Raw genomic sequence first — 27,750 nt, 5'->3', positions numbered from 1 at the left:
AGTCTCCACTATGCTTCCTCCTTCACCGTGCAGTGATAGTGTGGACTTCGGATCCAGACTACTTTGTTTCCAATTCCAGTTAATCATTACTAGCTTTGTGGCCGTGGGCAAGTTATTCAACTGCTCTTTACTTGTCTTCCAACTGCAAAATAGGGGTTAATGGTAGCACTTACTTCAAAGGATCAATATTAAACTTACATAGAGATACAGTATCTTGGTATTGGATGCACTATGTGCTTGCTGCCATTAGGGTTGAAAATCATGAGAGGGCCTAGCCCAGAGTAAGGAAACCTAATCTCTCACCTTCATTTCTTCTCCTTATGCACAGGGTCCCTAACTCATGTTTGTCCTTCCCAGACCTGTTGGGATTCCCAGCAGTGCCCACAGTAGGCAGTCCATGAGTATGTACTGAAACTAAAGACATGAATGAAAGGCTCTATGGACCTGCCACTGCTGATTTCCAAAAGAATTTGCTAAAAGGAAACTTCTAATACTGGATTAAATAAAAAAAGGATTATTACTTTGAAAACCTCATAGGAACTTTGGCAAATGTCCTTCGTTTTATTTACTTTTAAGGTAGTAATACAAGGTTGCCAAATTTTAAGGTTTATATCCTAGTCACAGAATTTGAGACATGGCATTTTGATTATTTGGGAGAACTTCATCTAAATGGTACACATTTAACATCACACTCCTTACTGGTGTTAAAAATGAGTCCATACAGTGAGGTTAAAATTATGCCAATTATAACTTGTGTGCTTATCGAAGCATTGCTTATGAGTTATGAAATTAAAATGAACTGAATTTTGAAAGGCTGTGCTCAATATTGGACCAAATGTTTCTAATACACAGGCTATTCGATAGTTCATAGGGCACTATTTCTCAGCTAACCCTGAATGAGAAAGAGAATAGCCCAAAGCTTGATGAAATGTACCAGAGTGGTTGCTCGGCCCACTTTGGAAATTAAGTAGTCTCTGGGGATCATTCTGATTGGAAAATAAATAAAAGCTGTCACTCTATTCATTCTAAAGTTTAGTATTATTCTAAAAGTAATGTACATATCCGTGACTTTCATGGCAGCATAAGAGTATATACGTGGAACTGTGCACATGAGACCCTTTCATTTAAACTTGAGCAATGGTAATACTGCTATTTAGGACATGTTGTGTTACACAAAAGAAGTACCTAAACTGATAGTTCGGAAGATTTAGTTGTTTTTAAATCTCTGGTAAAAATACCTAGGTTGATAAATCTGAATTTTATATGTCCTATTGTAAACATCAAGTTAACACCACAAACTTTTTTTTTTTAAAAAGGAAGTTTATTGGTTTTTATAATGGCTCAAATTGCAAATAAAGCAATTGGGTAGTGGCATCAGCCTAAGACATGTCATGTGTCTTTGTCAATTGGCTTCATAGCACCTCAATACCCAGGAGAGGAAAGATCTCAAAGAAAAGTAACAATGTTAGTGGTTAGGACCCCTGGTTAAATACGACCGCAATGAGTACACATGGAGAGCGCTGGGCCTGTGGGGCCAGTGTTACATTGGTCCTTTAATTCCACACATGGCATAGCCTATGAAAAATACGAAATGAAAGATGTACATCTCAAACCCTTTAAGGACAAATATTTAACATGACAAGCCAGGTATAATATCTAAAGAGCTGAGATTCTAAAAAGCCTATTTTTGTTTACTTTACATACACATCTGTGACCTGTAATGCCTGAACGCATCTTGACTTATTGAAATTAGGACTGAAAAAAGAAAAAAAAAGAAAGAAAGAAAAAGAGAAACTCTGAATCAACTGTCTTAGCTCAATTCTGAAGAAAAGAAAAATCTGACAGTGGTAAGTTTCCCATTGAAATTATGTTCCCAAATAGCATGGTAGAATGCTTCCAGTGGGCACACCACACAATGGTGACACAGGCCTAATGTTTGGCCTGTGTACACCGAACATATTTTCTGCACTACACTCACATTTGATTGCTTGATGTTAACTTGAAGGAAAGCTACTTGCATGTAGCTAGAGTGTTCTTGATTATGAACACAGATTACAAATACACCTAATAATTCCCATATAGCCAAACTAATCTCATGGGTACGAATTCATAAGTTAACAGGTGGCAAGCATGAATATTTTCCCAAAGTGATCTAGTGCAGAATGCATTAGCACTGTTGATGTTTTCGCTGTGCCTGCTCTGAAGAGACCAATAATTTAACACATGCTTACCACTTGCAGAAAGGGATTCCAGGCACTAGCATTTTAAAGAAAACATAACTGGTGTTGGAACCTTACAGTCTAAAATTATCCTACAAGTATATGCTGGCCTTTTTAAAACTACCATTTACAGTTAATTAAAAGCAATCAGGAGCTCCGGAACCTTACTTTGGAGAACCAGAGTATGGCACACATTTGAAATTTGGACAGATTCCTAGCAGACAGTTATTTCTCAAGAATATTCTGCATAGAAACTGTACTCCTTACTAGGTATATTCTCTCACCAGGACACATGGGGCAATGGGCCCTTGTGCCAGTGAGGACACACCAGGAATGATGTAACTGGGTATTTTTTAGTTTCTAAATTAAGGCATATTAAAAAATTTTCATGTGCAAGTTTACACCACTTTTCTAAGTTCATCACCAGGTAATTAATGCAGGTTCACAGATAAATTACTCTCAATTTAACTATATGCAATAATCATGCCAATAACTTTTCTTCTATATTCTGCATAATAATGGTTAAAAAAGTGGTACAGTTTAACTATGTTCACAATCGTCATTTTCAAGGCAGTAGAAGACCAAGACATTTTAAAATGATATAAAATAGCTTTTCCTCCCATTTTCCTTCCCCAGTGCACCCCTTTAACAGTTTAAGAAAGACTGCCTTCAAAACACAAGCTCATACATTACATTCAGCACTGTGATAATGTAGGCAATTATGAAATAAGTTGAACTTTGCTTCCTGGTGAAGCCACATTAATTTCTTTTTTGAGTGAATCTGACTTTCAGTGCAGTTCCAATTCATGCTTTTAGTGATACACAATTTCCAAAATGTTAAAGTAATTTCAGTCGATTGAGCCTTCAATGGCAATGCTTATAAATTATATTTATTAGTATGGTCAAGATAAGAAAGGAGTTTAGGCTTTGATTATAAAATGCAGCATCTTTCTCTGATTCTCTTGGCTAAACTTTTCCTCTTCTTTTTTCCATTTTTTTCTTTGCTATCTTCCATCTTTCTGGCTCGAATTTCCCTCATTAAATCAAAAAATACCTAGAAAGAAGAAAAAAGGGTAAGCTTGGTACTTCTCGAAATCATAGCAGTAAACCTTGGACACAATATAAGAATAACTATTTTAGAGTTCTTGTTTGAGTATAGGGAGAGGAAACCACAAAGCTGAAGTCTACTCTTCTAAGTGTACTGGGAAAATGTGACAATTGGGAAATATTTTGTTGACATAATATAACCTGATCTTTCCATTCCAATTTCTAAGAAAAAAAATTAAAAAGCACTACAAGTGATGAGAGCTCCAAAGATAAAACTCAATGGACTACATCTGAATTATGAAAAAGTCTAATTATGAACACTTTGCAGATTTTAAAAAGAACATGGTGCATCTATATGGAATGACATGGAATGAACTACAAGACCTTTTTTTGTTGTACAATTTAAAAAGCAAACCACAGAAATGTTCATCTATCTACATACACAGAAATACTACATATATAAAATATAAATACACTCTACATTTATATACTATATACTGTGAAAATCCTATTTAGACAGGGGTAAAATAAGCAAACACAAACTCTCCCTGAGATTCTGCATGCCTGCCTATAAATGCAGACAATCGTCTGGGAAGATACACACATTAGCAGTGCTCACCTACAGGGTGGGGAGGGGAGTGGCATCTGGGTGAATAGTGACTCACTTTTTCCTCCATATTATGAATTATTATTTACATGGTAAGCATATGTAAATGTACAATAAAAAAAAAGAAACCAAAAAAAAAAAACCCAAAACCCCAACTTTTTCACAGGGTGTATTTAAAATCTGCCTCTTTGAAGCATCTACCCAATGGTTTATTTGGAATCCAGAGGAGGATAGGCATCTTGTAGGGAGCTAATATCTATCTGCTTTCTGTGACAAAATGTGATACCTTCCCACTTAATAGGAGGAGATAACATCAACACTTCCTACCTCAGAAAATCTGTTATCAGGCTTATAGTAGTGGATGGCATACAGTGTACGATATACTAATCACTATTTTGGGTAAAATAGGGAAGAACATGGGTCCCAGAGTTGGTCACTCCTACCCCTGTGAACTTGAGTCAGGCAGGTAATCAATTCACACTTTAATTTCCTCATCTAAAAAGTGAGCATGAGAATAGTATTTATGTCTTACAGGGTTAAAGATGAAATGGTTAGCGCTTGCCACGGTGCCTGGTTTTTGTACGCATTAATGATTACTAGCTCTCGTAACATTACTTCTTCAGCAAACAAACAAATGAACAAAACAAAAACATAACCTAATTCTAGAAACCGAATAGTAGTTGCAGGTTACTTTTAATTAGCCACTGAAGTACTTTATCTGGTAGCCACTCTTCAGATTGTAGCAATACATAAAGTTATGATTTTCAGTATAAACTTCTGCCTCAGTTTAGAAGTAGCCTCATTTAATGTAATCCTGCTTTGGAGAGGTGACCGTTGACTGCAGACTGTATTTCCCAAAAGAAGACACAACAACACTTCCTATGAGCTTTTCCAGAATCCCACCACTCTCCATCAAGAGGTGGAGTCTATTCCCCTTCCTCCTGAACCTGGGTGGAGCTTTGTGACTATCCTCATCAATGGAATGAGGTAGAAATGAGTCTAGGTCATAAAAGGTGACATGTTTTCTGCCTGGCTCTTGTTTACTTGTGACACTTGCCCTTGGCAGGTATTCTGCTACCCTGTTGTAGAGAAAGCCTAAACTAGGAAACACAAAAAGGTCACACAGAGAGGAACGGAGGTATCTTTGCACAACAGCCAGCATCTACTAGTTAGAGCAGACATGAGTGAATAAGCTTTTAAAACCAAAGTTTAGACGCTTCCAGTCCCCAGAGTTCAAGCTTTTTCAGCTGAGGCACCAGACACTGTGGAGCTGAGACAAGCCATGTCCACTGTGTCCTTGGCCCACAGATTATGTAAGCATAATAAACGGTTTCACTCATTAAGTTTTTGGAGTATATTTTGTTACACAGCCATAGCAAGTAAAATAGCCTTATACTTTTACCTTTTCTCTTTTGAAAAGTAGTATGTGAGTATGGCAAAAAATTAAAACACCGAAGTTCAGAAGGGTATTCACAGTGAAAAAAAGCATATACCTGTGACAATTCTCTGGCAACCACAGGTACTAGGTTCTTCATGTGTATATGTGTGTATGAGTGAGTATTTAAAAACACAGATGGCAGCAAACTATTGACACTGTTCTGCACTTTGCTTTTTTCATTACTTTATGTTGAAGATTTTTCCATCCCAGCACATTGAGGTCTACCTTCATTTCAACAGTTGTAATAGCACCTCATTATAAGGACACAACATCATTTAAATCAGTGCGTTGTTGAAAATTGGATGTATCATCTTTTGCTTCTACAAATAATGCTTCAATGACTACTAATGATATACATTTATGTGCAAATGTATGATATTTTCCGTATAATAAAATTTTAGAACTCAGGTTGTTAGGGTCATAATTTTGACAGATGACAGCCAAATTCCACAAACACAAACACAAGTGTTCCTTCCACAAACACAGGTGTTCATTTTTCTATTCTCTGTCCAACATATATTATCAACCTGTTGCTTTTTTCCAAAGTGACAAGTAAAAATGTGTTATATTTTTAAACTGCATTTCCTTTTTTTAAGAGAGACTAAGCAAACCTCTTTTCAAGTGTAAAAGTAATTTGCATTTCTTTTCTGTGACATGCTTGTTTAATCGTTTTGACCATTCTTCCACTGGGTTGTTGGTTTTTTTTTCTTACTGTCCTGTAAGAGCTCTGACAATGCTCACATCATTCTTTCCAAGGGCCTCTGATACCAGCAGATGACATACAAGGACTGCGAGAAGGGCAGTTTCATAACTTGGACAGTTACTGTTCACCTGTCCTCCCTACTCCATTTAGTTCCAGTATGGTTTAGAGTCTGTTCTACAGCCTGCTCAAGACATCAGTTAGGAGGAAGCTAAGTATACAAGTATATATGCTAATGCTACGATGACATTCAATGCTGCCTTTCAAAACTCCCAACATACAATCTTAAAACACATTTTCATTAATACTTTAAAAAGCATTTGCCATAACTTTAAAGAAAACTGGTGTACTGAGTAGAAATTCTGTAACATTCATTTTGTACAGATATCTTGGACCTATAGCAATCTGACCATGTGACTAAAAAAATTCCATCAGTTTAGGACAGTAATGACAGTTTTAAGACCTACAGTAAATAAAAGAATGTCTAATATGACTTCGGGATTAGGGCTATGACTCTAGAAGCACAAGCAGACAAGTTCACTAAAACTTGAGGCCACCCAGAACAGTGCTGTTAGTCAGTGAGCATCACTGGTCCACCGCCTGTGCTCCCTGTGAAGGAAGAAATACGCAAATTCTCAGGTCCTACTCCAGACCAGATGAATCCAAATCTCTGTGTGGCAAGGCCTAGGGATCTGTGTTTATCAAGCTTTGTAGGCATTCAGTGGGGACTACATGGTTAAGGGCTGATAAAAGCCCCTGCCTCCACCCCAGAGGCCTCTCAGAACCTCTGCTGCCTCAGCCCAACAGGCAGTGTCTCCTAAATCCTGAAGACAGTCTCTGGCAGCAGGATGAAATGAACCTGGGAAGGCTCCTGGAAACAAGGTGATGGTGTTCCTCATCTGGTCCCCAGGAAAGGCCAATCTGAACAAAGTGGGAACATAAGGAAAGAGGGTAAATGGTTTCCCTTTCCACTCAGGGAAAAACAGAGGTTGAGGGTGGGGAGTGGAGTTGTACAGAGATTTAAAAATCTTCTAATCTAGGCTCATCATCTTGGGAGGTCCCTTCACTTTAAAATGGGGCCAGGCTGGCGTCAGCTCTAAGAACTTGCACAAGTCCTCCCTTCTAAATCATCCAGCCAGTCAAGATAAGGAGAAAAAAAAAAGGCAAGAATTCAGGTCAGGAATTCTATCAGCACTTAAAAAAAAAACTACATTTTTGCTACAGGTGTCTCATGTTGTAATGTCTTTTGTGAAACCAAGGGACAAAGTGAAGAAATTCCTAACATGTTGCACTTGAGCATTCAGGGCTGATAAAAATCAACACACATTAAACTGTTATTTGAAAGTCTCAGAATACCTTGACAAAATAGAGCCAACCAAGTTAAAGCAAATCAGCCAATTTTTAACATGTAATAGTAAGGCGAGCCACCTTTACCTTGTCAACATTAGCACGTGTTTTAGCAGATGTTTCCACATAGTTCACATTCCACTGATCGGCTCTGGTTTTCGCCTCTTCTACAGAAACCTGCCTTTTATCTTCTAAATCTGATTTGTTACCAACCAGCAGAAATGGAACATTCTCATCTTCTTTTACTCTTAAAATCTGTTCCCTGGATAAGAGAAAATGATAAGGAAACATTAACATTACTTCTCTGTGTTAAAATAACTAAATAAATACCACCTGGTTTTTGGTACTTATTTGTTTCTATATAATAACAATGAGCTCGTTTATCCCATGGTAGGAAGTAAGCAGTACTTCTTTCTTATTAATTGAGTTACACATTCACTTCGCTGAAGAAAAATTCCCCAAGGAAGGCAACACAAAATATGGCAGATGAGGTGCGAAATAAAAGTATCAAATGCAACTTCTTCCTAAAATGCTTTCCAGAATCCCATCTAGGACACATGACATTTAGTCATCCTATCTCCTCAGATTCCACTTAGCTATGGCAGTTCTCAGACTTTCCCTGTTTTTGCTGACTTTGACAGTTTTGAGGACTGCTGGTCAGGTAATCTGTAGAAAAATATCTCAATTGGGATTTGTCTGATGTTTCCTCTTGATTAAATTGGGGCCATGGGATTATTAGGAGGACACAAATGGAGAAAGTGCCATTCTTATTACATCATATCAAAGGTCCAACTAAATGTTTTTAAAGGCCCACACATGCCAGAAATATCTGGAAGTCAGCTCCTGAGTATAGATTTTGCATTTAGAGATAAGTTTCATGCTGTGACCATGTCACCAATTTTAAAGGTATCATGGCTCTGCCCTTTCTAGTCATGTGACTCTGAGCAAATCTTTTTTTTTTTGGTCTGTTTCCTTATCTGTAAAATGGGACTACAATACCTTCTTGACACAATTGCTATGAGGATTAAACAAATTGCTTAGAACTGTGCATAGCACACAGTAAATATTCAATAAATATTAGCAGTTCTTACTGATTATTATTAATCTATTGGATAATGATGTTTTGTTAGATCAACAAATGAAATTTTTAAGATTTAGGTTTACTATTCTACAGATGCTTCTCCTTTGAAATTAAGGGGATTATTAGAATTAAATATCAGCAAAGTTTATCTCATTTTGTAGGAATCTTACCATGGCGTTTGAGACTGAGTATAAATCTTTGTCATGGCTTCTTTTCAAATTAGTGTATTTTGTGCCTCACAGCATCTGCTGAATACTGCCACCACCTCCACTGCTGCTGACAATTTTGAGTGCTCACAACGTAGCAGGTGCTTTAAATGTTGTAAGTGCTTTACACACATTATCTCATTTAATCCTCACCCAAAACCCACGAGGTTAGTACTAGCTAGTATAGTCTGTCATCCTATTACAGATAAGAAAAATGAGGCACAGAGATATCATGTAACTTGCTCAGAGTCACAGTTAAGTAGAACTAAGATTTGAATCTGAAAAATCTAACTCCAGAGCACACATACAATTTCTACACTAATTATGGGGTCTCCCCACAATGGAATATCTAAGGAAATAAACCCTTTTCAAGAAGGTTTAGTTCCCAAAAATCATTCATCACAAGAGACCCCTACCTCTGATATGGAATGGACACCAAGGTGTCCACTGGGCATTATGGTGAGGGTCTCCACGTTACAGGACATTTCCCCTGCATGGCAAAGTTACAGACGGGCAGAGGGAAACCTTTTTATTGTATTTATAGTCATCAGAGCAAACCTGTGGGAGAAGATGAGGTAAAAGAAAGGTGGAAGAAGAGTGTTGATCATATAAAGACAGTTTTACCTTCCTGAAAAAATGTTTTCAATTAGTTATTTCAACTGAGACTTAGAATTGACATTAACAAAGTAACTAGAGATATAACGATATAGAATACTTTAAATACACAGTTTAAAAACAATGCCCTACATAAAAATGTTTAATACAGTAGAAAAATACAAGGTAGTGAAAAGGGCTGTACGTTAAAAAGGAAGCTCACCATATTCCATTTTAACAGCATGGAATGGAAAGGCCATGTGGTGTTATAAAAGAGCCATCACTCATTTAATGAGAGCCAGCACTGCAGAGTTGTTAAAAGCGAGAATGTGGAGGCAGACTGCTTGGACTGTAGCTGCTTTGCCATTCCTAAATGCATGACCTGGGAGGGGCAAGTCACTGAGCCTTTGTGTGCTTCAGTTTCTTCATTTATAAATTTGGATAATACTTTTTTTAAAAAAGTCACATTTAAGAAGTCACTAAACATTATGTATTTTATGCACCTAAGAAAAACTGCTGCCAAATGTAACTTAAGATGTCATACTATACAGAAGATAAAGCCTTGAGTTAAGCAGATAACAAAATGTAAAACAACGTATCTATGCTAATAATGCGTTGGAAAGCATATGGTGCATGAGCACTGTATTAGGTAATGTTGTTTTTCTAATGTGAATAAACTATGGACCACACCTACAGTCACCCCCATCCTTCGCTGATTTGTACTTAACCTTAAATATCTTTTTAGAAAGTAAAAATCTTAATGGAGCATCATATTTGGGTGACATAGGCTAAGCTGTACAGTTCTACAGAGTACTATATTTCCTACCACTCACATGATTTCTTGCAAAAAGCATGTCAAATAACCATGATTATTGCTATTAAATTTATGATGTATTTATGAAGAGGATTTTGGTCAGTTACAATCTTTTCCCAGTGCTGGTAACACATTTGCTATTACTTCTTACCCAGTTTCCTTTGTGACCTACTGCCTAAACCAAGATGTTAATAGTAACTGACTTACCACTGAATCACACTAACCACTAGGAATGTAAGATTGACTCTTCTTTGTGACTTCAGCACTTCTGATCATATATATAATCATTAATTTATATCTTAATACATACCTACTAAGCTACCATGAGTCAGGTGCTTCAGGAAGACCTATTACTGAAATTACAGCATGATTAATGCTATCAGAAACACGGCCATGGAGAACTTGGACCTACTGGGTTCAGAGGTGAGAACACAGTATTCTTTAAAGTTAGTAAGTTGGGGAAAAAAGGTCAGTACCCCCAAAAGTTGGGGTTTTATTAGCTACTTTCCTGAATGTCAAAGAAAGGTAACGCTATGTCTAGAACATTCATACGCATTTGCTTAATGTGATGTTCCCTTTAAATAAGAGTTAGAGATGCTGTAATAGAATTTTAGAATAGGCAACTTTACAAAGTGGTCCAGCTTCTTCATTTTTAACATAAGGAAAGTGAGACTCAAAAAAAGTAAGACAGTTTTCTAACATTTCTATCAAATGTTTACTTAGCATTGTATGTTATATGGCAGCAATTGTGCCAAATATGGGTACTGAGATGGGTAAGAAATTGATTCTGCAATCAAAACTTTTGACCGAGTCAGGAAAAACACATATACATCAAGCTCAGTGTAAGAGTGTGGTAAGCATGCTATTGGAGAGGGGAGACTAGACTGCATACGGAGATGAAAAAGCAATGGATTCTGTCCTGGTATTAGGAGGACCAGGAAGACTAAATAAAGGAGCTGACAGTTGTGGTGTACTTTGCAGAAGTTAGACCATGTGGACTGCTGACAGTCTCAAAAATCCCCCTTCAGATAATTGCTGGTCAGTTACTAAGACTTGTTATTTATGGGAAGGGCAATGCATTGGAGGTACAATAGAAGACTAATGAATGATTCATTGTAATGGCAACAGCCTAAGATTCTTTCCCTTGACATAAAAATACCTTATTTCCTTGAAATACCACTTTGGCTTTGGCGACTATGGTGATACAATTTATTCCATGACCTGAAATAGGACCTGCTATGACATAATAAGCACTTAAACATTTGCTAAATGAATGAATTAAGCACTGACATTTATATAACTTTCAATTTGTTTCCTAGCATTACAGGTTACCAGAATCTGCTACCCTTTGCACTTTATCACATATGAAACTGTTCCTTACAGAAACCAACTTAATTTTGCAAACAAATCTATATTTTTAAAGGTTCTCAATGGTATCTTTTGTAAGCATATTCTCTTAGAATCCTTTAAGTTCTTGAGACTTTCAAGTGTACACAAAAAGGAATACTTTGTATAAGCCCAGGTTTAGTTTTTTGCACAACCACCTGAAATAGCTTCTTTCCTCATCTTTGGAAATTCTTCTTATCCTTCAGACTCATATATTTCATGAAGACCTCTCAGTTTCTTTCCCATCCTGGATCCCCTGTAATGGTAACTGTTCATGTTTCCTACTTGTGACTAACTTGCTCTTGGTTTCATGCCTTATTCAAATAAGCTGTGTGAATCTTAAAAACAGGATACATATGTTACATGCTTACTTTGTGTCCCCCATACCAAAGCAGATGTTAACACACAAATAAAAATGTACAATTAAAGAATACTTTTGATTATGCATGTAGTATTTACGAGACTACTCAGGAACTTATTTATACCACATTTCTCTTAGGTATGAAGAAAATCTCTCCACTTTACCCACCTCCCCAATCAAATGAAATTGATGACAGATTTAAACTAAGCAAACAGTAAATAAGATATAAAAGATACCATACAACACAACCTAGTGTGCCAATCTACGGTATTATTATTTCTATTAAAAATTTCAGTTCGTGCTGTCAGGACATCTATATTGTGAGGAAGATGGCAATGTGCCTGCTGAGCATTACAAAGGTGCCGAGAAAACAGTAATGAAGGAAGAAAGATTTAAAATCTGGGTCAGAGCTCAATTATGTGATCCAAGAGTCAACTATTATGGCCATAGCAGTATTATACTCCAAAGAGAAATATTTCCATAATGCATAAAGAAACTTTGGGTAGTGAGGCTGTCACAAACTCAGGCTTCAATGCACTGGGCACTGGGATAGCATCTGAGTATAAGTACACAGTGAATAGAGCCACATGCTGATATTAAGAGGGAATAAACACAATTAGACACAGAGTGAAACACTACCAAGTAAGAACCTCTAGTTGTATACTTGTTTCTGGGGAAGAAACTGTTACGCAATAAGTCAGAGCAACATCATTCCCTGACATACCTGAAGTCAGCTGTGGCTGCAAAAGATTCCATTTCCGTAATAGAGAACACACAGAGGAAACCTTCCCCACTCCGGAAGTAGTTGTCTCTAATTGCAGCATAGTCCTCCTGCCCAGCTGTATCCAAGATATCAATCTGTACTTCTTCCCCATCCAGCACTACCTTTTTCCGATAGCTGTCTGCTTTGGTAGGCTCATAGTCCTCCACAAACTAAAAGATAAAAAGCATATCCACTTAAAAATTATCTTTACTTTTCAAAACTTATTTTGAAACACAATCAAATGAAGTTGCCAAAATAGTACAGAGAAGTCCCGTACCCTTCATTCAGTTTTCCCCCAAGGTAAAAACAACATTAATATAAATTCTCTTTTCCTTTTTATTGAATTTATAGCGTTCACACTGATTAACAAAATTATAGAGGTTTCAGGTGTACAAGTCCACCACACTTCATCTATACACTGTATTGTGTGTTCACCACTCCAAGAAAAGTTTCCGTCCATCACCATTTTGCCCCTTACACACCCTCCTGTACCTTTTCCAGCTCCCCTTCCCCCAGTGATCACCACACTATTGTCCATGTCCGATAGTCTTTTTTTCTCCTTCGCTTTTTGTTCAATCCCTCCAATTTAAATTTTTCATTTTAGACAATTTGGCAGCTTCCTCATTTGCAAAAAGTGGGGGTTGATCTATCACCTCTAGGCTGTTTACAGCTTGAAATGCGCGTCTTTTCTCTTCCTTAAAACACAACCTGCAAAAACTATTTCGCAAATACAGGCATACCTTGGTGACACTGCAGATTTGGTTCTAGGCCACCACAATAAAGCAAGTCAGTCTTTTTGCTGGTGGAGTGGTCTTGTCTTTAATTTGTAAAAAACATAAAACATGTGAAGTGCAGTAAGGCGGAGTGCAATAAAATGAGACATGCCTGTATTTTATTAAATGTGTAAGAGTCCCTTTCTATGTGACTCGAAACATCAATTTTCATGCAAGAATTGTGAAAATAACTTGAAAATAAGTCCATATTTAGGTAAATACTGAAAGTATTGCATTATTAAATCTTGAATTTTAAGATTTATCTTCAAACTTTTGATATTTTTAAACCGTACAATTAAACAAATTTACATTCCCATTTTTATTTTCAACTTTATAAATCTCACCTTGGTATTTGGATCACTGCATTATTGTTAGTGTGGGGGTGCACGCGCGCGCACACACACACACACTCTCTCTCTCTCTCTCTCTCTCTCTCTCGATGAGGTTTTCATTAGTTCCTATAAACATTTCATTTTCTAATATTTCTTATTTATTTGCTCAATGTCTATATTCTCCTGCTAGAATGTAACCCCTATACCCTGACTATTAGACTCATCACCATATCTCCAAAGCCTACAATTGTGCCTGGTACATGGTAGACATTCAATAAATAATTATTTTAAAAAAATGAACACAGCATATTCGTAACTGTAAAAGCTAGAGAATATTCTACCATATTTACATGTTAATGTTTTACAAATATTTATAAACATTAAATAAATATTAAATATTTATGAATAGTAAATGAAGGCTTTACCATTCACCGAATGTCAGAAATAAGAATGTTATTTTTTACCTTATTGTCAAGCAGGTAGATTTAGGATTAGTTTGAAAGAAGAGTAGCTTGGTTCCAGTCAAGACGGCAGAGCAGGTAAACTCTGTGCTCGCCTCCTCCCACGACCACACCAAAGTTACAACTAAATTATAGAACCACCACCTGAGAACCACCTGAGGTTAGCTGCACACAAATCCTAAAAGTAAGGATATAAAGAACCCATGTCCAGACTGGCAGGACGGGCAGAAATGGGAAATAGGTGTGGTGACTAAGTATCAGAAGGAATATCTTGGCTGTGCAGGTTCCCCTGAGGAGCAAGCGGACTCAGCCTCACACCAGCGTCCCCTGACCAGGGCACCAGCTTCTGGAATAAGAGTCTGTGTGACATCTGGCAGTGAAAACCAGCAGGTATTGTGTTTGAGAAGAACAGGGGACTCCTGGAGACTTAGGTGGGTGAGTCAGTTAAGAGGCCTGCACACAGACTCACTCACTCATAAACAGTTGCTCTGAGCTCCAGTGCAGGGGATAGCAACTCGAAAACCTCCAGGAATATACAGGGAGGAACTAAATTGTCTAACTTCAGGATGAGGGCTGGAGGGGGAGAGTTCCGGCAATTATCTCCAAGGACAGAAGCGCTAGCAGGCGCCACTGCTTCAACCAAGGTGGTCAGGCACAGGAAGGAGCCATGTCTGTACTCTCCTTTAACCTGGCTAACACCATTCACCCCTCGTAATTTCCTGAGACCCTACCCCACCCAACTCAGTTGCCCAGCCCCAGCCTCTTCCAGTGCCTCCTCCAGACAAACACCCTGCCTAGGCTACTGCTTCAAACTTCTCAAAAATGTCTCAAAGAATCACAAACCCCAAAAAGCAGCAGCTGTCCTCAGCATGTGTTGTAGCTCTTGATAAATATCCCCAAGCCCAGCAAAAGTGGTTACCAGTCTCAACTTGCACTGTTGACTCCCTACAGAAGGCCCTAAGCCTGGCATGTGCAGTAGCCAGTGTGGGCCTGGAACAGAGCTTCAACTAAGCAGTCACAAACCTGGCAAAAGTGGTATCTGGCCTCAACTTGCACTATGGTGCCCACCAAAGGGTCCCATGACTAGAACCAGCAGCATCCAGCCTTAGTAGACAGTGTAGCCTCTCCCAAGCACCTCCAAATCTAGCACCAGAGGCAACCAAATGCAGATCACTTTGAAGCTTCTACCTGGAGGCCCCAAGCATGACACAAGGGGCTGCTGACCTTGGTCCTGCACAGGAGCCCTTTCCAGAAAGCTTCAGACCTATCATACCCCGTGCCCAGTGTCAGAACGCACCACAGCATCACACTACCAGCTCCGCAAATGACAAACCCAAAGGCTGGACTCAGCAGGCACCAGTGCCCCATTAGGCCAACTCATGTTCCAAGGGGTCAGTCAAGACACAACAGCATGACAGCTGTAGTTATGGCTAACCTCACAGCCTGTCAGCCTGGGGGTCAACCACGTCTACTGATGTGCAACAGTGAGCCCCAAATACAGCAGGTGGGCACACATAACCCACACAGGGGACACCCCTGAAGCATCAGGCACAGGTAACCAGGGAGACTGCACCACTAGGCCCCATAGCAAAACTTCCACATAAAAGGTCATGCTGCCAAGACTAGGAGACATAGCAAGACCTACCTAATAAACAGACACAAACATATAAAGATAGCCCAAGTAAAGAAACAAAAAAAATTTTCCCAGATGAAAGAGCAGGACAGAACACCAGAAAAGGAACTAAATAAAATGGATATAAACAATCTACCAGATACAGAATACAAAACACTGCTTAGAAGAACGCTCAGTAAACTTAGAAGATTAGATGAACTCAGTGAGAACTTACATAAAGAGATAAAAACCATAAAAAAGAACCAGTCAGAAATGAAGAATATAATAACTGAAATGAGGAATGTGTTAGAGGGATTCAACAGGAGATTAGATGAAGCAGGGGGTGGGGAGAATTAGCAATGTGGAAGACAAGGTAGAAGAAAATTTCCAATCAGAACAGCAAAGAGAAAGAAGAAAGAAAAGGAAAAAAATAGTTTAGGTGACCTCCAGGACAACATCAAGCATAACAACATTCACATCATGGGTTCTAGAAGAAGAAGAGGGAATTGGAAACCTGTTCGAAGAAATAATGACTGAAAACTTCCCATACCTGGTGAGGGAAATAAAACATACAAGTCCAGGAAGGGCAGAGAGTCCAAAACAAGATGAACCTGTAAAGGCCATAGCAGGACACACCATAATTAAAATGTCAAAGGTTAAAGACTAAGAGAGAGTCTTAAAAGCAGCAAGAGAAAGACAGTTACCTACAGGGGAGCTCCCATAAAACTTTAATCTGATTTCTCAACAGAAACTTTGCAGGCCAGAAGGGACTGGCACAAAATGTTCAAATGATAAAAAGCAAGGACCTACAACCAAGATCACTCTACCTAGCAAGGCTGTCATTTGGAATAAAAGCAGACATAAAGAGCTTCCCAGATAAGAAAAACCTAAATGCCCTCGCTGGTGTGGCTCAGAGGATTGAACACCAGCCTGCAAATTGAAAGGTCGCTGGTTGGGGGTGTGCGAAAGGCAACCAACCGCACACTTACGTTTCTCTCCTTCTCTTTCTCTTTCCGTTTCCCTCTCTCTAATAAATAAAATCTTTTTTTTTTTAAAAAAAAAAGAAAATTCCACCCATTGTAAAAAAGAAAACAAAAGACAAAGAAAAAGATAAAGTAATTCATCAACACCAAGCCAGTATTACAAGAAATGTTGAAGGAACTTAAAAAAAAAACAAAGATATGAATACTAAAATGGCAATAACTACATAACTATTAATAATTATTTTAGATGTAAATGAATAAAATGCTCTAATCAAAAGACAAAGGGTGGCTTAATAGATGAGAAAATGAGACCCAACACATGCTTCCTACAAGAGAGATATTTCATGCAAATGAAAGAAAAAAAAGCAGGAGTGGCAATATTTGTATCAGATAAAATAGACTTTAAAACAAAGGCTATAAAAAGCGACAAAGAACAGTATTTCATAATGATAAAGGGATCAATCGAAAAAAAGGACAAAACTCTTGCAACGTCTATTCAACTAACATAGGAGCATGTAAATATATAAAGCAAACTTTGACAGACATAAAGGGAGAGGGCAACAGTAAGAGAGTAACAGTAGGGAACTTGAACACCCCATTGACAACAACGGGTTGAACATCCACATAGAAATTCAACAAGGAAACGGTGGTAAGTGATGCATTAGACCACATGGATTTAATTGATATTTTTGGAGTATCTCACCTAAAAGAGGCAGAATATACATTCGAGTACACACAGAGTATTTTCCAGAACAGACCACATGTCAGACCACAAAACAAGTCTCAAGTTTAAGAAGACAGAAATCATATCAAGCATCTTCTCTGACAACAATAGTATAAAATCAGAAATGAACTACAAGAAGAAAATTGAAAAACACCTAAACAGAGGGAGACTAAATAATACGGTACTAAATAATGAATGGGTCAACAATGAGATCAATGAAGAAATCAAAAGATACACTGAAATAAGTGAAAATGAAAACACAACCCAAAATCTATGTGACACAGCTAAATCAGTTGTAGAGGGTAAATTGTAGCAATACAGGCCTACCTCAAGAAGCCAAGAAAGCCCTGGCCAGGTCGCTTGGTTGGCTGGAGCATTGTCCCCATATGTCAAGGTTGTGGTTTGGATTCCCGGTCAGGGCACATACAAGAATCAACCAATGAATGCATGAATAATTGGAACAACAAATCGATGTTTCTCTCTCTCTCTTTCTCTCTCCCTTCTCTCTCTCTAAAATCAATAAATAAAAATTTTTTAAAAAGCAAGAAATATCTCAAATACATAATCTAACCTTAAACCTAAAGAACTAAAAAAGAAATAAAGCCCAAACTGAGTAGAAGAAAGGAAATAATAAAATCACAGCAGAAAACAAATTTAAAAAGAGTGTAAAAAAATTTAAAAGATCAATGAAAGCAGGAGTTGGTTCTCTGAAAACATGAACAAAACTGATTAACCTTTAGTCAGACTCATCATGAAGACAGAAATAATTAAAATCAGAAATAAAAGTGGAGAACTGACAACAGACACCACAAAAATACAAAAGAATCTAAGAAAATCCTATGAACTGGAAAACCTGGAAGAAATGAAAAATTCCAGAAACACACAATCCTCCAAAAACTAACTGATGAGGAAGAAACAAAAAATCTGAACAGCACAATAACTACTAATGAAATCCAGTCAGTAATCAAAAACCTCCCAAAAGCAAAAGTCTTGGACCAAATGAGTTTACCAAACATTCAGAGAAGAATTAACACACTTCTCAACCTATTCCAAAAAACTGAAGAGGAGGGAAGGCTCCCAAACTCATTTTTATAAGACCAGCATTACCCTGCTAACAAAACCAGACAAAATCACTATTAAAAAGGAAAAGAAATAATGACAATTATAGGTCAAGATCCCTGATGAACATAGAAGAAAATTCTCAACAATATTTTGGCAAGCTGAATTTAACAATTAAAAATCATACACTGTGATCAAGTAGAATTCATTCCCAGATGCAAGGTTGGTTTATTATTGACAAACCAGTTAATAAGACAGATAGAATACCACATATATAAAATGAAGGATAAAAATAATATGATCATATCAGTAGATGCAGAAAAAGAATCTGACAGAATCCAACATCCATTCATGATAAAAATTCTCAGCAAAGTGGGGATAGTGGGAACAGATATCCACATAATCAAGGTCATATATAAACCCACAGCTACCATCACACTCGATAGGAAAAGTTGAAAGCTTTTTTTTAAGACCAGGAAAAAGACAAGAATGTTCACTTTCACCACTTTTTTCCAACATATTAGGAGCCCTACCCACAGCAATCAGACTGGGGGTGGGGGAGAAAACACCCAAATTAGAAAGGAAGAAGTAAAACTGTCATTACTGGCAGATGGCATGATATACAAAGAATTTGAAAGAGTTAACTAAAAAAACTACTGGAACTGATAAAAAAATTCAGTAAAGTAGCAGGATACAGAACAAATTTCTAGAAACTGGTTGCATTTTTATACACCAATAATGAACTATTAAGAAAGGGAAACTAACAAAACAATCTCATTTACAATTGCATCAAAAAATTACCTCAGAATAAATTTAATCAAGTAGGTAAAACCTGTACTCGGAAAGCTAGAAGACACTTAAGAAAGAACTAGAAGATACAAACAAATGAAAGGATATACCATACTCATGGACAGGAAGAGAGTTAACATTGTTAAAATATCCATAGTATCCAAAGGAATCTACATATTCTACTGTAATCCCTATCAAAATACCAATGGCATTTTTCTCAGAACTAGAACAAATAATCCTAAAATTTGTAAGTATTCTCAAAGGAGCCTGCATAGCCAAAGCAATAAAGAAAGAACAAAGTTGGAGGTATCACACTGTTATTAAACTATACGATAAGGCTATGGTAATCAAAACATAGTACTGGCATAAAAACAGACACGTAGATCAATGGAACAGAATCAAGAATCTAGAAATATGCCTCTATGGTCGACTAATAAATGAGAAAGGAAGCAAGAATATATAATGTAGTAAAGACAGCGTATGCAATAAACGGTGTTGGGAAAACTGGACAAATATATGTAAAAAACTGAAATTAGACCACTTTCTTAAACCACATACCAAAAAAAAACTCAAGTTAATTAAGGACTGAAATACGAAACCTGAAACCATAAATTAAAGACTGAAATACGAAACCTGAAACCATAAATTAAAGACTGAAATACGAAACCTGAAACCATAAATTAAAGACTGAAATAAAAAACCTGAAACCATAAAATTCTTAGAAGAAAACATGGACAGTAAACTCTTTGACATCAGTCTTAGCAATATTTTTGGAGGAGTATGTCTCCCCAAGCAAGGGAAACAAAAAAAATACAAAAACAAAAACAAACGTGATTGTGTCAAACTAGAGTTTTTTGCACAGTGCAGGAAACCAACAAAATGCAAATACAACTTAGTGAATGGTAGAAGATATTTGCCAATGATATATCTAATAAGGGGTTAATATCCAAAATTCATAAAAAACACATACAACTTAACACCAAAAAATTAAACACCAATTAAAAAATGGGCAGGGAACCTGAACAGTTATTTCTCCAAAGAGGCCATACAGATAGATGGCCAATACACATAAGAAAAAATGTTCAGCATTATTAATCATCAGAGAAACGCAAATTAAAACCACAAGGAAATATCGCCTCACACCTGTTATAATGGTTACCATCAATAAATCAATGAACAAGGGTTGACAAGGATGTACAAAAAAGAGAACTCTCATGCACTGCTGGCAGGACTCTAAACTGGTGCAGGCTCTGTGGAAAACAGTATGGAGGTGGTTCCTCAAAAAAATTAAAAATAAACTCCCATATATGTCCCAGAAATTCCACGTCTGGGTATTTATCTGAAGAAATCCAAACCACTAATTTGAATAGACATATGGACCCTAGGTCACTGCAGCATTATTTACAACAGCCAAGATATGGAAGCAACCTACGTGTCTACTGATAGATGAATGGATAAAGATATGGTACATATATACAATGGAATATGACTCAGCCATAAAAGAGAATGAAATACTGCTATTTGGGACAACATGGATAGATTAGGGGGTATTATGTTAAGTGAACTAAGTCAGACAGAGAAAGACAAGCACCATATGATTTTACTTATATGTGGAATCTAAAAAACAAAATAAACGCACAAACAACACAGATATAAACTCATAGATATACAGAGAAAAAACTGATGGTCTCTAGATGGCGGGGGAGGTTTGAGGAATGGGTAAAAATATGACAGGGACTAAGAAGTACAAACTGCCAGTTATAAAAATAGTCACAAGAAGATAAAGTACAGCATAGGGAATATAGTCAATATTATTTTAACAATTATGTATGGTGTCAGATGGGTACTAAACTTATCAGGGTGATCACTTTGTAAGTTATTTAAATGTCTAATTACTATAGTGTACATGTGGAAACTAACATATTATTATATGTCAACTATAACTGAAAAATAAATTATAAATTTTTTAAAAGATGGCAATGACTAAAAAAAGGAAAAGATACTGTTAGCTAAGATGCTAGAATAATACTTTGTGGAAAAATGTCTTGTAAGCCTTAATTTTTGAAAGAGGAACCATCTCTCTTATCACTTGACAAAAGTAAATAGTTTGTACACTTTGAGTTAAAAAAATGAAAGGGTAGCTATAATATGTAAACAAATAGTGTGGACAACAGAATTGAACATATAAATTAGTAATTTCATTTAAAGCACTATTTCAATTTTTCCTCTCTACAAATTTTTTATTATAGTCACCAACAAGTGGGACAACTCATGAATTTGAGAATTTTGTGTGTATGAAAAAAAAATGCTATAGAAGGAAGCAATAGAAGGAAACACGGGGTGGTAAAAATCTCCAAAATTTCCTTCAAGAGACCAGGTTTAAACAGACTGGATAACCTTTCTGAGGGTTTTTTCTCATCTGTAAAATGGGGATACCATGACCTATCATGCAGGACTATTATGAGGATGAGGTAAAAAAGTAATCACAAAACCCTGCTTCTATAAGGAAGAATAATTAAGGATAAATGCTTAAATTAGATTACTAACTCTTAAATCATTTAGACTTGGTAAGAGTTTTCTAGGGAAAAGAATCTGGGTCAATAAAGTCTAATATAAGTACATGCACATAAATCAGTTAACCTGCCTAGCAATTATACTTTAGGGATACAGCCTTTACCTATTTAATGGTGAATGTAGTGCCATGCCAAATACACAATAAAGAACATTTTCACTGAAGTTATTAAAGGATACCTTATGTATGTTAATCTCAAATCTCAATTAGGTACTATATCCACTAGTTCTATTAATTCAAGGTGAGAATTCCCATGAAAACACTAAAAATAAGTAAGCCAAGGTTAGATTGCTAAAACATAGGTGGTATTTCCAGTTTTTTGTTTTTTTTTTAAGCATAAGGTTTTTATAAACCTTGAGTTCTTGACTTGTTATATCAAGTTGTATGTAAATGTTGGCTCTAAATTTAAAAATAAAAAAAATGATTAATGGCTTTCAAAGATTCAAGGAATATATCCAAAATAGCACCAAAACTAAGCTAGAGAAATCCTCCCTGAAAGCCCAAACTTTGATACCTGTGATAAAATCAGCACATACCTCATCGTACATGAACTGTAGAGTCAGAGCAGACTTGCCGACACCACCACTGCCCACCATGATGACTTTGTGTAAGGCCAAAGAATTCTGACCCTTGGGCTTATTGGCGGCCATATTGTATCACAGAGTTTTCACCAAAGGATTAAGAAGAATCTAAAAAAGAATTGAGATAATAAGTAATTCTCAGTACATTCATGATGTCCTTGTGCTTCAAGATACCAGTTTTTATCCTGTGGTGATTTTAAACAGATGGCAAATGAAGTATGCTCATTCAAGGGAAAAAATCAGAGAACACCATGGCAATAAAGCAAATGTATAACTCAAAAGCATTTCTCTTATAATAGTTTTCAATAATGAGATGTAACCAAAAGTGAAAATTTCCCAGCGCAACCACATGTCAATGGTAATAGAGCTGTATGAGAATATAATCACACAGATGATCACTTTGTTTTCATATTAACCTCTACTGGCAACAATTATAGAGATGTTTCTTCTAATTCCAGTAAGAAACTGAACAACAAAAAGACTGTCAACTGAAAGGCTTACTTACTTCCAGTCTAGAAAAGAAGAAACTGCATTTCAACAACTTGGTGGTAGAATTATCAATAGAATTCAACACTGTCTACCCCAATTCTCAAGCATCCTATCTCTGTAACATTCGTGTACCTTGGGGTGAATGGCCAATAAACAAATGTCTGAAGTCCTGGGTCTCATGTGCCCTCCCTTTCCTTGGAACATGCATCATTTGTTTACTACATGCATGTGCTCAGAGTGGAAAAGCCAGGTTCCTCCAGAAGCTGTAGTGGTGAGATACATTAATAGCACCTAGCTAGGTACCCTCCTTGGCCATGGTACCAGGCCTTAGAAATGGAGGCCATGAAGTCACAACAAACACTGAGACTGTGTGGAGGCCCAAGCAAAGAGATTTTGTTATTAGAAGATCCAGGGGACTATACCCATCCTTCCCAGTATCTCTTTGACTTATTTTGGCCATAGATACAGCTTTCCCAAATTGCAGCTCACAGGACCAGACCCCATCCTGCCTACCTCCCTATCTTATGCCAATCTCTCCCAGCTTGGCTTCATCAGACATACACTGGTCTACCTTAGTTCTTCAAATGCTCCTCGCCATCTCTTGGCCTTTGCTATGCAGTTTTTTCCAGCCGGCATATTCTTCTTCTAGCTGGCTAACTCCTCTCAGTTTTGGGTTTTCAGTCTTACGTGAAACTCAGACTAAATCAATACTCTCCCCTGCCCTTTGCTCTCCTTACTCCATCTGATACTTTTCCATCATAACCATTATCAAGTTGAAATTGCTTGACTATAATAGTTGTTTAATATGGGTCTTCTTCCCCAATATATCAGAAGTAACCAGGGGTCAGGGGCCATGTCTATTTGGTTTATTTTACACTTAATGTAACTCTAAGATGGCTCAGCAAAATCAGCCATTAAGTTCATGTGTTGAGTGAATAAATAAACATACGTTCAAAGTCTGACTTACCCTTGGGCAGTGCTTTAGATTGTACTGATGTACAGTAGCTCAATCACAAGATTCAATCACAAGTCTGAGCAAGGACAGTCTGCCTGGGGTCTGTGCCTCACACACTGTCTTCACAGGGCATTAAGACCTGGGCACTACTTCAGGCTGCACCCAGGAATCATTTCCATATGCCTATTTGCCCAATACAGAATATTAAGAAATAGACCCACACAATCTTGCTACTCATTTAACAACATTCACATGTTAACATCTTTTGAGGCTGCTTTTAATCTATATGGAACATAAAACTGAAATCATACTATATATTCAATTTTTGTACTGTCCTTATCATATCATAATCATTTTAGCAGAAGCATCTCAAACTGTGAACTCCATGGTAAAGGATTCATACTTGGAAGCCAGAAGTTCAATTCAACTCAAAAAACAGGAATTGAATCCCTCTTTTTCCTGGATACCAAGGACATGACCAAGAGATTCTGAATGACTATCACTGCTCAGAAATAGTGAAAATAGTATACTTCAGGATAAGTAATTAAATGTCTGAAAAATACCAAGCCTAAGCAAGTTCATGGAGCATGCTGTTACTGGTGTGTCTAAATAAATCAGGAAATGACGTCTTTCTCACTATTATGATCCTTACTTGGCAACTGTAATAATGTCATGGCTACGTAACTAGTTATACTTTTAAAACGTAAGTACCACACGAGCTCAGGGTGTTGCCACATCAATTAATACTCTAAACTTGTGTGCGCGCGCATTTTTAAAGCAAAACATTTAGCAGTTACACCAACTGGGTTAAAACACTTTTCTTAACAGAACAATTTAAAATATAGTCTGTGATTCAGAAAAGGCAGAGGGCCTTAAAGACATTTTTCCAAAGTGCAAATTATTCCCTAATAATTATGAGCTGCACATCCCGTATTTTCAAGAGGCTATTCAGGAAAAGAAGCTCCCTCCAAATATAGATTCCTCTTCTCATTTCAGAAACTTTGCATTCTGCAACTTAGCTACAAATCCCTATTCTAGATGCTGTTTTGATGGTAAACAAGCCAAAGCCCTACCCACCTGGGACTTCAGGCAAACACAAAAATAAGAAAATTATGTTTTTCATGCTAAGGGCAACAAAGCAAGTAAGGGGGCACTGGGAAAAAAAGTGGGTAGAGGATCACTTAACTAGGAAGATCAACGATGACTCCTTTGATGAAACATCTGAGCTACGGTCTGAGTTTTATGAAGGACTCAATTCTGAGATGAAGAACATTACAGACACAGGGAATAACAAATGCAAAGACCTAATATGGCAGAGGATTTGACATGTTCTAGGGACCAGAAGACCAGAGTAGATGGAGCCTTGAGAGTAACAGGAGGTGAGACTGAGCGGTAGGAGATGCCGAATCACAAAAAGCCTTGAAGGCTGTGGAAAGATGCTACAGTTTTATTACAATGATAATGAGAAGCCTCTGGAGAGTTTTTAAGCAGCATTGTGACAAAATTTCATTTACATTTTAAAACAAATACCTTATCTGGTATGTGGATAGATGCTAGAAATGCAAAAATTGAAAGCACAGAGGGTTATCCCATAGTCCATGCAAGAGGGACAGAAGCTTGGGTGAGGGAGGTAGTGGTGGCATTGGCGGCAGAAGCAGAGCAGCAGAAGCAGCAGCAGCAGAAATGGCACTAATAACAAGTAGTGGTATAAGTAGCAATACCATCCATTGTAGGATGGCCACAACAAGCTTTTACTGAGTCTTCATTAATTGTTAGATACTGTTCTGCACAACTTATGCGTATTAACAGTTAGGCACCACATTTCATGTATGAACAACCCTATGAGATGTGTACCATTTTAACGTTATTTAAAAGATGAGGAATCTAGGTCATAGAAGATTACTTGATCAAAGCTAAGCCAGGATTCAAACTGAGGCAGCCTGGCTCTCCTAACCACTATGCTGTTTGCAATACTTTTTGGAGACACAGTAAGCAGGACTTGAGTAACTAGATGGGAAAAAACAAGAGCCACTTCTAAAAATATCTCGATGTGTGGTGGTACCATTTCCTAAGATAGAGAAAGATGAGGAAGGAATGGGTCTGGGAAAGAAATACTAAATTCTGCCTGTGTATTAGATATCCAGTTGGAGTTACCGAATAAACTGAATGTTCCAGTCTGGAGTTCAGGGGTGAGGGTAGAGACAGAGGCAAAAATTTGAATGTCAGTCTACAGATGGTGTTTAAAGTCACAAAACTGAATGAGCTCCTTGGGGATAAGATGCAGGTAAGAGAAGGCAGCAGAGGACAGATACCAGAGACAACCCAATAGTCTGGTCCAGGAGGAGGAGTGGCCACTTAGGAGGAAATCCAGTGATTATATACTCACAGAAGTTAACTGTCAAATCCTGTAGAGAGAATGAGGTAAGGGATGAAGAAAGAAATGATTGCTAGATTTGGCAAGACAGACACTGCTAATGACCTTGAGAGGTCCTTTCACCAATGAGGTGGAAACTATAACCTAAATGGGGTGAGTTGAAGGGAAAACAGGAGATACAGAAATAGACTTTATAACTCTGAAAATGAATGGAGAAATGGGGCCATGGATGGACAAGGTTTTTTGTTTGGCTGCTTTTTAAATTACTATTAAGAGATGTTTCTGTAATAATCACTTAAAGTGTGCAGAAATTAATGATGAAGAAAAGAGGGTGGCTCCAGGAACAAAGTGCCTCTAGGAGTGGACTCAGAGGAGTGGAGATCAGGGCACACAGGAATGGGGCCATCTCCTTCTCTGCAGTAGAAGGTGAGGTAAAGCAAAAAACAGTGGAATAGGTGCAGGTGGCAGGCAGATTTGGTTATTTCCTTAATAACTACACCGATATTTCCTCAATGAAATATAACCCCACAGCTAATTTATTGAGGGAGTTGGAATTAAGAAACAAACCTATCTACACAGATCAACGGAAAAAGAATCTATGAGGTCCATCCAGAAGGTATCCAAACCATGTATTATGAAAAACAGAGACATTTACTGAAGAAGATATAAGATATAGGAAACACTGTATGTGGGACAATGATGCCTCAGTCCCCTTCCAAGTAGCCACCTTGGGACCTCACACAGTTCTCCCAATTGACATCAGCTGCCCCATTGTATTTTCCTGAATCTCACTGATGGTCTGAAATCTCTTCCCTTTCAAAGGTGATTTTTGTTTTGGGAAAAGCCAGAAGTCACAGGGCACCATATCTGGGTTGTAGGAGGGGCTGAATCACCTGGGTGGATTGATGTTTCGTCAAAACCTCTGCGCAAGATGTGGAGCATGAGTGGGCATGTTGTCGTGATGAAGCTGTCAAACATCAGATGCCCTTAGCTGAGGTCTTCTGAATCATATGAATAGTTTCCATGGAAGACTGTAGCAAGCTTAATGCAAAATCTGATGCAGATTCGTTGCTTTACTTGCTCTCTCAGTCATTTTGAATATCATGGCCACAGAGTATACGTGCTCACTCAACTCCATCTATTACCCCCACTGAGTAGAATGGCGAAGGCCATCGTTCACACCTGCACACTGCAGTCCACTCTCTTTGGCTGCCAGGTTACAGTGATGCTGTATAAACCATTCCCCTTGTAGTAACAATGGCTTGACTTTTTCTGGACAGATACTGATAGTATCTAAAATGGTGGCATTTCAAATTGGGAGGAGGAAAGCATGGAGGATAATTCAATAAATAGTATAGGGCAAATGGTGAGCCATCTGGAAAAAAAAGTTAAATCTAGTCTCCTCACACCAATAAAAAAGAATGGAAAGGCATAAAGTTTACATAAAAGTTAATGTAAAATAAGTCATATAATAAGTTTGATA

General features: G+C 37.5%; 1 protein-coding gene across 3 annotated transcripts in view; it reads right to left on the bottom strand.

Moving 5' to 3' along the window:
- Positions 1–1,324: 1,324 nt before the first annotated feature.
- Positions 1,325–27,750, bottom strand: part of RALA (RAS like proto-oncogene A) — an 81,728-nt gene continuing 55,302 nt past the window's right edge. For all 3 annotated transcript variants that reach the window (XM_054564376.1, XM_054564374.1, XM_054564375.1), the window contains 4 exons: positions 22,405–22,557; positions 12,525–12,733; positions 7,446–7,620; positions 1,325–3,273 (listed from right to left, as the gene is read on the bottom strand). In XM_054564376.1, coding sequence (XP_054420351.1) covers positions 3,151–3,273; positions 7,446–7,620; positions 12,525–12,733; positions 22,405–22,518 — 621 coding nt within the window. In that variant the 5' untranslated portion in view covers positions 22,519–22,557 and the 3' untranslated portion in view covers positions 1,325–3,150. The remainder of the gene's footprint in view (positions 3,274–7,445; positions 7,621–12,524; positions 12,734–22,404; positions 22,558–27,750) is intronic.

This window comes from Pteronotus mesoamericanus, unplaced genomic scaffold, assembly GCF_021234165.1.
Source record: "Pteronotus mesoamericanus isolate MK-2021 breed Mesoamerican mustached bat unplaced genomic scaffold, CSHL_Meso_final scaffold_85, whole genome shotgun sequence".
Taxonomy (NCBI): Eukaryota; Metazoa; Chordata; class Mammalia; order Chiroptera; family Mormoopidae; genus Pteronotus; species Pteronotus mesoamericanus.
This window is presented reverse-complemented; position numbering and strand designations above follow the sequence as displayed.